Genomic DNA, 13,180 nt, shown 5'->3' with positions numbered 1-13,180 from the left:
TCTCTCTCTCTACCATCTATCTATCCATCAACTATCTCTATCATCTGTCTCTCTCTCTATCATCTATCCATCAACTATCATCTATCTATCGTCTGTCTCTCTATCATCTATCCATCAACTATCATCTATCATCTGTCTCTCTCTCTCTCATCTATTCATCAACTATCATTTATCTATCATCTGTCTCTCTCTCTACCATCTATCTGTCCATCAACTATCTTCTATCTGTCATCTGACTCTCTCTCTCTATCATCTATCTATCCATCAATTATCATCTATCTATCATGTCTCTCTCTCTCTATCATCTATCCATCATCTATCATCTGTCTCTCTATCATCCATCTATCCATCAACTATCATCTATCTATCATCTGTCTCTCTCTATCATCTATCTATACCTATCTATCATCTATGTATATCTATCAACTGTCTCTATCAACTAAATATCCATACCTATCTATCACCTAGCTATATTTATAATCTATCACCTGTCATCTGTCTATCATCTATCTTATGTATCTTTCTAGCTAACATTTATCTGTCTATCATCTACCTTATGTGTCTGTCTAGCTAACATCTGTCTATCATCTATCAATCAGTCCATCTATTGATTGTTTACCTATATCTATCATCTATCTATCATCTATGTCTGTCTATCACATATCATCTACCTATCATCTATCTTATTTAGCTAGCTAGCTGTTATCTATCTATCTATCTATCCATCTATCTATTCTCCTCCTCCTCCATCATCTTCTGTCTCTCTCTTCCTCTCTTACCCCAAACTGCCTGGCTCCTTCTCCCCTCTTCTCTCTCACCCTTACGTCTACTTATTTTCTACACAGAGTGGTTTAAAGGTAGAGATCTCTTGTATTATTGTCTCCTTTCCACCTCATCACAACCAAATCACCACACTGCTTGTGGTTTTCACCTACAGAGAGAGAGTTCCCCTGTGGAAAGGGGCTCATGGAGGACACACTACCAACCCCAACAGGGTCTCTGAGGTGTGAACCCTAGTCTGTCCAGCACAAGGCACAAGCCCTAGTGCTGTCCACCTCACCCAGTGGGCTGATCAGAGATAAAAAAAGACCTGGTGAAATGTGAAACTAGACACAAAGGCATTCTTACCATTATTGCCGTAGACTGAATTGCAAAGCTGAGTGGGATCCTCCCTTCTTTTTTGATTTCCCCTGCAATGACCACCGGAATCTCTTTAAATTCCACAGCTGCCAGAGCTGAAGTGTGCAGTGGCACCGGGGAAAGGTTCCGAATCTTCCGTGCTGAGAAGACCTACGCAGTGAAGGCGGGACGGTGGTACTTTGAATTTGAGGCTGTCACTGCTGGGGACATGCGGGTTGGCTGGAGCAGGCCGGGGTGTCAGCCGGATCAGGAGCTTGGCTCTGATGAACGTGCCTTTGCTTTCGATGGCTTCAAGGTCAGTGGACTTTGCTGGGTCCCAGGCTCATGTCCCCTGATGTTCTTTTTGGTAGTTTAGTAACAATCTGGTATTTTCTACAGCACAAACTCATAAAAATAATTCATAAGAAAACTTTTGTCCTTTTAGTCTCAAAACCCTCTTTCCTACTATCTGAATAAAGAGCTTCTTTACAGTTATCAAAAAATGAATTATCCTTGTTCATCAGAAGCGGTACAGATACCAATATAAAGGAAAAATGACTATGTTAACAAAGTGATTTTATATAAAGAATTTATCTTTAAGTAACAATGATATATATAAACATTTCATAGACATAAGAATGATTAAGATGATGTTTATAATTACAGCTTTCATTTTGAACATTAATAGTAAATTCTGTTTCTTAAACCAGGTGGAAACTGATCAGATGTTTGTTATATATATTATATAAATATTTTAAGGATTATTTCATATGTATAAAATATTTTATGAGAAGTTATATGCTTATAGTCATAATCAGATAAATGTTGCTTTTGGTTGATAATATTTTAGACATTTTATTTTTATTTTCTTCAGTGGATTTGTATTCTTTTTCATGTGAGAGAAAAAGCTATTTTTAATTTAAAAAAGAAAATTAGAATAAATAAGCAGTCATGAAGAGTTTGACATTTGGGTGTTTTAGGTTTGTGATATCCTAGGTAGAGTAGCTAAACTAGAAATTAGGACAAAGAAATTTTTGACACCTTTTTTTCAGGTCAATATTAGCAAACTTTATTTAAACGTCAAAAAATAAAGTCATAGAGAGATTCACATGTACCCTTACAGGATGAACCATATGTCTTCACACTAACTAAGAAAAAGACATGAAGGCAATGTTAACTAGTTGGATGAAAGTATTTCAAATCGTATATAGAAACACTACACTGTACCCCATAATGGTATTAATGTACACTGCTATGATTTAATAAAAAAATAAATAAAATAGAGTAATAGATCAAAGGCAGATTTAGCTTTATTATCCGTGAAGGTCAGATGTAACCAATAAGAGTAGGAAGTTCTCCTTGGAGGTTGAAATAACCTTGACCTCTAATCAGATCATAGCAAGAAAGGATGCTGATTTAGGGCACAGGCATGTGGCCGGTAGGACAGGAAGGAGGACAGCACAGCCAGGTACGTGGGTTGTGAACTTTATGCCTTTTGATACTTGGTTAATTTTTTTTTTTGAAGTACAATGTGTTATATTGAGAAGAATTACCTTTTTTTTTTTTTTTTTGCATTGATGACTATATCTTGTTACATACCAACTCATAATGACTATGATGCCTAAGTGACTAGTTCAAAGATTTATCTGGAAAAATAATTAATATAGCTATAGTAGGACCTTTGTAAATTTACCACTAAAAGGACTACAAAGAATTAGTCAACATGCAGAGGTGGTCAGCCTAAGAAACTAGGCCTACTGTACTGATACAGAGTGGTGCTAGTCTGGTCTATGAAATATTAGGTCAGCTCAAGGAAGTGGTCAATATCAGAAGATTCTACTGTAATTTGTCCCTACAAATTAGTGGAATATAATTGAAGATACAAAAGTCACATTTTATCAATACTATGTTGAAAGTTTCAGAAGTACTTATGAGATTTCACTTATGTATATCAAAAAAAGGTTGGCATCTATTTCCAAGGTTTTGCTTGTTATTTCCATAGATATCTTAAGAATATTTTGGGGTTAGATCTGAAACATTTATAGTTTTAGCACATAACCAAAATGCTTCTGCATTTCTATTTTGTTAAAGTATCAATGACACTGGTTCCAAGGAACAGAATTGTATTTTAAACAGATGAAAATTAGAATGTCATTTTCAGTGGTAAATTCCCAGCTTGATTCTCTAGCTCAGAATCTTTGTATTTATAGGAGTAGAGGAAAGCAAGTCATACCTTGGGAAATATTTATTGTAGCAAAATAAATAATTCTAAAAGCACGTAGGTTTTCTTTTTTTATCTTTTTGATAGAGGCTCACTTGGACACCTAGGCTAGAGTCTCAAGTGTTAAATAGCGTCATCTTAGCTCAATGAAACGTCAAATTCCTGGGCTCAAGCTATTTAGTAAAGACAGGGTCTTGTTCTTGCTCAGGGTAGCCTTGAACTCCTGAACTCAAGGGATCCTCCTTCCTCAGCCTCCCAGAGTGCTAGGAATACAGGCATGAGCCATGGCGACTGGTCACATTTTTCTTTAAATACAAAGTATGTAGAGATGGACCCAAAATCATGCAATAGCATTTGGGTTTTTTTTCGAGATTCAATAATATCCCATGTTGATATGAGGTAAGGATTTAAAATTCCCAGACATCTCCATATTGCTTCGGACATCACAGTAGGCTGACAGGTGCCAGCTGGAGTTCACCCTACTGCTGGGTTAATAGGAGGGGGTGCTGGCTTACTCTGTGACAAGAGACTCTCCCGCTCTCTGCAGGCCCAGCGGTGGCACCAGGGCAATGAGCACTACGGACGCTCTTGGCAGGCAGGTGACGTCGTGGGGTGTATGGTTGACATGAACGAACACACCATGATGTTCACACTGAACGGCGAAATCCTTCTTGATGATTCAGGTTCAGAGCTGGCTTTCAAGGACTTTGATGTGGGCGATGGTAAGTGAACTACATTTTGTGTCATTTATTTGAGTTTACAGCAAAATGAAACTGTTCATCGTAGTGCTTCATAACTGGTGTCTTTGTCTGAGGGTGAGTTGTAGCTGTAAATTGTAAGGGCTCCACATGGCTGATGTGATCAGACACGCCCTGGAAATTACTTTTGCAGAAACTCTGCTTCTCCAGCTCGGCTAGAATTTCAGTAAGGCCAAAAGGCTTTATGAACGTGAATAAGAAAATAAATGACAGGCAAAAGGAGAGTTCTTCATAATGGTTAAATTTTTATTGAGAACTTTTCCTGATTGATCAGCTGCTTATAGCCTTTTATGTTCATTCATTTATTCATTTCACAAAAATGGGATGAGAACCCACACGGGTCAGGTGAGTGAAACCCTGGCGCCTTTAGGTACAGGTGGCTGGGGAGGCTGACACTGAGACAATTTCTGTTTTGCAGATAAGTTCTAAAATAACCAAACCGTGCAGGGAGCACAGCTATTGGGGGGTGGGGGGGAGGTGGCTGTGATGACCTTTGAGCCAGAGTGAACAGAGAAGATGGATTGTATCGGGGAAACAATGAGGCGTTTAATCTTCACATCTGCACGTCCAGTCTGGTGGTCAGTGGCCACCTGTTTAAATTTAAATTAATTTAAATTAAGTAAGGTTAAAAATAGAGTTTCTTGGTATAAAATCACAATTTAAAAATAATGAAGAGGGCTTCACAAAGCAAAACAAAAATTCTGAAAATAACATAAATGGTTAATTATAGGGCTGATTAAATGAATTTTAATAGACATAGTGAGGGGCAATGCTCTAAATCGGTGATTTCCAACCAGTGTGCTGTGAGCATTTTTAAAGATCGTTAATTAAATTATTTTCAAAAGAAGTTCAAAGCACGGTAAGTGTATCCCTTTTTGTTATTCCTTTGTTTCGATCAACATAATTTAAGTGTGCTGTGAAAGTTTGTGTGCCATGAGATTAAAAAAAGGTTGAAAAATGCTGCTCTAAAGCCTTTTAAAATGGAAATCTGTGTTTCAAAACATCTTCCTGATACATTCTTGTTAGAAAAGTAGTTTAGACTGTGTAGCACAAACGAATATTTTAAAATGTGTCCATAGATGAATGTCTAGGTAAATACCTGTCACAGTGGTAACAGTGCTTAGCCCTAAATGTTGGACAGAATTATGATGGATATTTGTTTTATTCTTTACACTTTTATTTATGATATGACTTTAATTTTAACTTAGAATCACACATTTACATTGCTTTGTGTTAAGAATATTTTCATTGGAAACAACCTAAGTGCCCATCAACCCAGGAATGGATTAATAAACTGTGGTATATGTGCACCATAGAATAGTATCCAAAGATTGAGACTTTACATCTTTTGCATTAACTTGGATGAAGTTGAAACACATTTCTCTTAGTAAAGTATCACAAGAATGGAAAAACAAGTATTCAGTGCATTCAGTACTAATATGAAGCCGGTAGGCAAACTAATACACAACCACACAAGAGAAAAACTCAGTTCAATTCAAGGTGGGGAGAAAGGAGGGAGGAGGGAGGAGAGGGAAGGAGAGGGGATGGGTGTGCTCCGACTTAATGGGCACAGTGTAAGGGTATATGGCCCAGCTCCTGGGGGCAGGACTCAACTACAACAGGGACCTTCTCTAAGAAATGCAAACATTGTAAGCTAATCATTTGTACCCAAATTTTAATCTGAAATAAAAAATAAATAAAAATTTAAAAAAAGAATATTCTCACTTAAAAGTTTTCCCTTAAAAATGTGAAAAAAAAATAGAGTTTCTTGGCAGCTACTATTTCAAATGCTTAGTGCCTAGGGATTGCTGATGGTGTCCGTACTCAACATTTCTGATAGAAAACATTTCCATCATCCCAGAAAGTTATATTGGATGGTGTTGCTCTAAGAGCATAAAAGCACACAGTAGTTAATAAAGTATTGTATGATTATCTCATTTTAAAATGAGCCAAGCCATTTTTTCTCATGGTTTTTGAATTACCTGTATATACATGCTTATATATGCAAATATATGCATACATAAATTTAAATATGTTTGCATATTGTAGTATTAGATTTTCCTGTATACCTCAATCAGTATTTTTATATTTCATAAACTTGTCACAGACCCTCAAAACATTAGCCAGCTCATCTTTTGCATTACATTTTATATCCATCCTTTTAGCAAGCTTCTGAGTGGATTTGACCATTATTTCCCAAACAGAGATTTACAAAAATAATAGAAAATTTTCATTTTTATAGCTTAATATCTATTTGAACACTTGTATCTCTGGATGGTGATGTCAGCACTCTAATTCTCTCTCCCCTATCCCCTTTCTCTGATGTCCTTAAGGTTGTCAAATTATCATTAGTGGAAAGGCGGGAGGGGGACTTTTTCTTGGTGTTGTCTGTCTGTGCTGGTTACAATGATGGATGTGACCTAAAGCATTATTATTAATCAGTTTCATTTAAAAGTACTGGACCACTGTGCATATTTGGAAGTTTAAAATCATTGAATGCGTGTGTGAGTTCTGTTTATATAGTATGTGTATCACAGGATGTACACAGATCCATAGAACGCTCACCCATTACCAGTTAAGCAAATCACAGATGTTAATGTTTCAACACTGTGGTGTGGATGGATCACCGCCACGGTGATGAGATAGACATTGAAGCGAGTCTGAGCGGCACATTTCTATAACAACTTTGTTTTTGGAATTTACACTTCACAGAATTTTAAAAATTTAAACAAATGACTTCAACCTTATATTGATACCTCTTATCACAGTGTTAATATAAAATTCTGCTGAGTTGTCTGAGAATTTTATAGTTCATCTTACTGGAATTTGGTGGGGGATTTGGGGATTTGCTTTATGTAGCAATGATCATTAACTGTTAACTTTGCAAGGATCAGTCCCAAATCTGAATTTGCTACCCTAGGAAGGACTTTAGAGTTTATCCATCATACACCTATGATTTTCAAAGCTTTTTGGCAGCAGAATCTCTCCCCTGCACACTAAATTAACTTTATATAACTTTCTTTAAAACGTTCTTTAATTTACCTGTTAGTGCTGAGAACTAGCCCTTGAAATATCTAGAACTCAAAGGATCAAGTTTGAAAAACTATTAATTTAGGGCAACAGCTATTTTAGCAGAGTAATAGACTGTGGTTGCTATGTGGTAAAGTACTAAAAAAGTTTCATGAGTGCTCTATTTTCAAATTGTTCTTATACCTAGTCTGTTTTAGGTCTCTGCTATGTTTAATTTGGCGTGTTTTGCCATCTTCATAATTCCTTCTTATTGCTACAGAGGCAGATCAGACATTTCACATTGACTATTAAGGCAATCAAAATAATTATGGGTCAATATGGACAAAAGTAGAAAACTAAGGTTAAGGGAACAGGTTTAGCCTTAGTTTTGCATTTAATTTTGACCAAAGTATATTACTTAAACATTAACATTTAATTCAACACGTCAATATGTTGTTTATCATATTGCATCCTCATTTATAAGTGAAATATGTTTGTAATTTCCCCTTTATAATAATATATTTTCTCCAATTTTACTATCAGGTGTATCCAGATTAAGTAGAATGATTTTGAAGTTTTTCTTCTTTTTCTATTGTCTATAAGATTTGGCATGATCTTTTTTTTTGAAACGATCTTTTACTTTTATTTATAAATATTAGTTGTCTATGTTTTTGAGACTTTGGAAAAAACAAAATAGAAAGAAGAAGTTAACTGATGACTCCATACTGAACCTCAAGAGTCAAAGCATTCTATAATAGACATACTCCTATCTGACAATGCGAATGTTACTTTCTTTGCATTATTATTATGATTGCTTACTATTTCGATGCAGCAATCGTCTGATTTCTTTTCTGAATATATTTATCTTCGTTTTTTATGAGGTTTTTGTTTTCAGTCCTTATGTTAAACATTGTTATTGTTATTAAATTCTAAGCCTTTTTAATTCTGTGAAGGCAAAAGTGGAAACCTAATAAACACGTATATGTAAGAAAAATAAATAAAAAATTAAAAAACAAAAAAGCAGAAAACGTCACATATATAATACATACACATTCACACATATGGACCTATGTCCCTGTCAATCCCTATCTGGTCTACCTAGTTGTACAACTGACACAACTGAAATGATATCCTGACCAATATAAGTTGCTTCTATATTAATATCAAAAAGAAGGTCACAAAAATCTTGGAAACTAAATATGTTAATACTCAATGTATAAATAATTCAAACTTTAAAAAAAGAAAAGCAAGCTAGAAACAGCAATGATACAGTTTAAAAGAAGATAATAGCGAAAAAGGAATGTCAGTGAAAATGTAAAGATGACATCCCATTTACCTGGCAACATTGACATCATAGGGAAAATGATGCACAGAATTTTCTCACATATACAATTTTTCCTCCACACCTATTCTGAAAGAATCTGTACAATGTCAGCTACTTCTTACTAGTGTGAGGATGACTACATTTCTCATTCTGCTGGAGCTTTGCTTGGAGAGTTAGAATTTAGAGGTGTGTGAAATCCCAATCATTCTTATTAAAAAGAAGAAGAAGAAATGCCTTGTAAGAGTACTAAGTGAATTTCCACATGGAGCAGAATTGAAATTATTCTGTTACTTCAGGATTCCTTGGGGCTCAGCAAACATGGCTATGGAGATGATGTGTTTGCTAGTGAATATTGCATCCTGGATATAAACCATGTCTATATTCTACCTATTATGGACTGAACTATGTCCCCCCAAATTCGTATGCTACAACTCTATTTATAGATAGGGCCTTTAAAGATGTAACTTAGGTTTAATGAGGTCGTAGAGTGGAGCCCTAATCCAAAATGACTCACGTCCTTGTAAGAACAGGAGGAGATACCAGGAATGCCTGTGCTCAAGAGAAGGCCATGGCCATGGAAACCAGGAGGCTGCCCTCTATATGCCAAGGAGAGGGGCCTCTGGAATCACTGAACCCACTGGCATCTTGGTCCTATATTTTGAGCCTCTAGACTATGAGAAAATAAATTACTGTTGTTTGAGCCACTGGATTGCGTCACAATCCAAGCTGACATATACACTATTCCTTCTACCCTTATAGCCCCTACTAATCTAATACTAGTGTCGATTTACTCTTATGAGCAGGGCCTCCTACTGCCACTGGCTTGAAGAACTAATCATATCCTTAGTTTAAAACAAGTAAGATTATTTAAAATCTTGCTGCATGGTTCAAGAATAATCCTATAATCCTGGGGATTCCCTGCACCTCACAGAGTCTGCTGGGGCATCTGTCTTGTATTGTGTAAACGCCTTGTTACACTGGAGCCCCTTCACTTGTTAGCTCTTTTGCAGCTAAAGATTATCTGGGGGCTGTCAGGTTCTACACCTGTAACACCAATAAATCCATAAACAATGCTTTTGATTCACATCTGCCACCTGAAAGGATGGTGAGCAAAACTTAACTCCAGGTCCCTGAGACCCCATGAATGCCTTTCCATAGGAGAAGAACCAAAGAATATATTTAGAATCAAATTAACTATAAGGCTGTACACAGAAAAGAAAATGAAAAAGAAAAGGGTAACTTTCCATTATTGATTTTTATCGTGATGCAATTTGGGGAGAAAAGAATGAAACCAGATTATAGTACTGTTTATACTGGCTGTGTTCTTTGTGCCCTTGGTTGAAATAGCATAGCAGTTAGATTACTTGCTGGATGTGTGTGGCTTATCCAGAAGAACAGTTTTCAACACAGTCTGAATTGAGATGAGAGGGTCTGCACTGTCTCAAACACCCACCTGCCTAGCTTCATCATACACCTGAAATTCCCATCCTCAGTGGCACTCTGTGCAACCTTCTGCCTACAGACCTCAGACAGTAACCTATTATTGGGAATCTCTCTAATTAATTAAAACTTAGCCCTTTCCAGATGAATGAAGAAGGCAGGACACCTAATCCGGCTTCTGCAATAATGAAATCCAAGCAATTCTGAGATAATTCTTTTGTGTGGTGTTGGGCTCTTGTTTTCATTTCCTTAAAATAAAGTACTAATTGGGTAGGATCTCATCGTGCCTCTTTCAGTTCTGAAGATCCCAGAAATCTAAGGCAGATGTTTTTGTGTTTGTTTCACCCTCTCTCTCAGAATTCTTGATTCAAATCCCGGCATCCATTTTTTGATTTATATAAATTTAAGGCGCATGAGTGTATAGTTTTGTTAATGGACATATGGCTTAGTGGTGAAGACTGGGGTTTTGGTGTAACCCTTATGCAAATAATATACATTGTCCCCTTAAGTAATTTCTCGTTCCTTGTCCTGCTTTTAAATTCCCACCATGCTGAGTCTCCAATATCTGTTATTCTACATTCTTCATCCATCTGTCCACATTATTTTGTTTCCACTTACAAATGAATACCTATAGCATTTGTCTTTCTGAGTTAACTCTTGGCATCCAGTTCCATCCAAGTTGCTGTAAAACATATTATTTCATTCTTTTTTATGGCTGAGTAGTATTCCATGCATCCCTGGATCTACATTTAGGTTGACTCCAATCCTTTGCTATTGTGAATGGCGCTACAATAAACATATGAGTGTCGGTATCTTTTCAATATAGAGATTTCTCTTCTTTTGAGTAGATATCCAGTAGTTGGATTGCTGGTGGAATACATCTGTTATCCTTTTAACAGCTATAGGATTCTAGACAAATGGCATAACATCTTAGTTCTTTCCGCATCTGGAAAAATTGAGTAAATAGTAAATAATATAGGTGAAGGTACATGTGCATTATCTGACACATAGTAGTCCACAACCAACCGTTATCTTTTCTTTTGACTAAAGAAGCATATAATATTGTACAATTCTTTATACACTCAGTATAATATCAGCAGTTTTAATCTGCTTTTTGGCTATTTGGTTTGAGTTACACACTTGGATTCTTAACTGTGTTACAGAATGTTAAAATCTGAAATCATTTGTTCTTAGGAAAAGCTGGTATAGTTGAGATCCTCTTTATCTTCTTTTATGATGATCCCAAACAGAAATTTCATGCCTATATGTCACCCCTACATCTTTGTAACTGGCAGCTCCTTGCCTGGACTTGCGTGCTCATCTGACACCCCTCTGCTCTGGGGGAGGAAGGCGCATCCAGAGAAGGTTAAAATTTGCTGAAGCCATCTGTCCTTTGTGGGAAGAAGCAGCTTAGCCATAAGTTTAGCTACTGTTTCAACAGATTTGCAGATAGTTAGGGTGGGTTTGGCTCAGGCCCAGGTAACTCATTGGGCTCATGGGCACTAATTTAAGATCCGCTGCCAGGATGAAAATCTTGTTTAGCTATCAGGCTGTGTAATTTGCAGAGTGTCAGTTGAGGTAACTGGAATAGAAGACCAAGAACGCAATGGACTTGAAGGTAGGTCCAAAATTTCAGATGTGCTGGAGGTGTGCATGATGTTGTGGAAATCTGGTTGTTTGGTGTTGAAATATCGGTGTGTTCTGCCTCCCTCATATGATAAAGAATTAAACCCTAGTTATCATGGGGTTTTCTGGAACAGTGATGAAGTGTTATATCACTCATTTATGTCCAGTTTATGCCTGACACTGAGTCAATCTTGATAGGATTTAGCATTTGCTGACACTGGAGTGTGTATATTGATAACTCTTTATTACACTTTCTCTTAGCCCAAGGGCAAAGAAACAATGACTGTTTATTTACCTATTATCTGTATTTTATATTCTGTTCACAGCTCTATCTTCAGTGTGTAGAACAGTATTAGCACATAGAAGATGTTATTCTATCTAGGCTGTCCATAAAGTTCACATGCGGTTTACAATGTTAAACTATCTTAAATTGTACATGAACTTCATGTGGACCCTGTATTTGACATCATACAAATAATTTTCCATTGCTCACCTTTCTAACATATTATAAATGTCGTCCACGGGTGTGAAAACATTTTAGACATGATTTAAATTTTGTACCAATGCTGTATTTGGGGAAAGAGGCAGTCCTTCAGAAAAGTGGAAGACTAACACCTTGACCTGGATTGTCAGCCAGTTTTATTTTACCATATTAGTTTTATCTCTGCCTACTGTTTTATTCTGGTGAACTGCACCTATTCAATTTTGTCTGTGTATCATAGTTAATCATAGAGTATGTATAGATTAATTTTTTCTTGTCCTGGTTGCCCCGCATTTTAAAGTGCTGAATGGATGCCCTTCATGCTGTCTGGAGACAATGTAGAAAAGTAACTTAGAACAGAAGTTGGCAAGAAGTTTGAAGGTCAAGTTCAGCCTGCTACCTGCTTTTGGTTTTTTTTTTGCAATTTTGGCTGGAGCTGGGTCTGAACCCACCACCTGCAGCATATGAGGCTGGCATCCTACTCCTTTGAGCCACAGGCACCGGCCCTGCCACCTGCTTTTATAAAAAGCAGTTCCTATATAATTGATAGGCACACAGCCACACCGATTTCTTTGTACACTGTCTGTGGCTGCTCTTACACTACCATTCAGAGTGGGGTAGTTGTACAGGAGCCCCTATGGGCTGTGCAACCTAAAATATCCACTCACTGGTCATTTACAGGGATTGCTAAGCCCTGGACTAAAGCGGAGGCCTTGGGATCTACCAGCCTTCCGTCTCCTTTTGGCCACTTGACGACTGTGAGGCAAAGTGATTCAAGCTAAGATTTTGCTGCCTCATGTGGAAAATGAATGGTATTAATGATTCCTACCTGAATAAATGGTTGTGAGAGATCCCTGAGATGAAGCTTCAGGAAGTATTAGCTATTAATACAGAGCCCTGTGAGTATTTCACTTGCTGTCAGTGTCTTGATTATTCAGGACACTTTGCCAGGTGCTGGACCAAGCACGGGGACCGAGGCTGGTGCTGTCCCTGTGTGGTGGCTGAGCAGTACCTGCAGTTTCTCTCTACTCTGCTTTGCTCTACCCTATTACCATCCGGTTGTTTCTGCTGCGTATATGCTAATTTTAAAAAGTGAAAGGAGGCTCGGCGCCTGTGGCTCAAGTGGCTAAGGCGCCAGCCACATACACCTATGGTGGTAAGTTTGAATCCAGCCCAGGCCCACCAAACAACAATGACAGCTG

The 13,180-nt window shown here is 37.2% G+C and overlaps 1 protein-coding gene across 1 annotated transcript in view; it reads left to right on the top strand.

Moving 5' to 3' along the window:
• Nucleotides 1-13,180, top strand: part of RYR2 (ryanodine receptor 2) — a gene marked incomplete at its 5' end in the record, with an annotated part of 583,561 nt that overhangs the window by 314,747 nt on the left and 255,634 nt on the right. Inside the window, 2 exons of the mRNA XM_023519246.1 lie at nt 1,227-1,435; nt 3,888-4,062. Of these exons, the coding sequence (XP_023375014.1) occupies nt 1,227-1,435; nt 3,888-4,062 (384 nt within the window). The remainder of the gene's footprint in view (nt 1-1,226; nt 1,436-3,887; nt 4,063-13,180) is intronic.

The sequence above is a fragment of the Otolemur garnettii genome, unplaced genomic scaffold, assembly GCF_000181295.1.
Source record: "Otolemur garnettii isolate 467f Iridium unplaced genomic scaffold, OtoGar3 scaffold00165, whole genome shotgun sequence".
Lineage (NCBI taxonomy): Eukaryota > Metazoa > Chordata > Mammalia > Primates > Galagidae > Otolemur > Otolemur garnettii.
The sequence above is the reverse complement of the archived record's forward strand: the minus strand, read 5'-3'. Positions and strand labels throughout refer to the sequence as shown.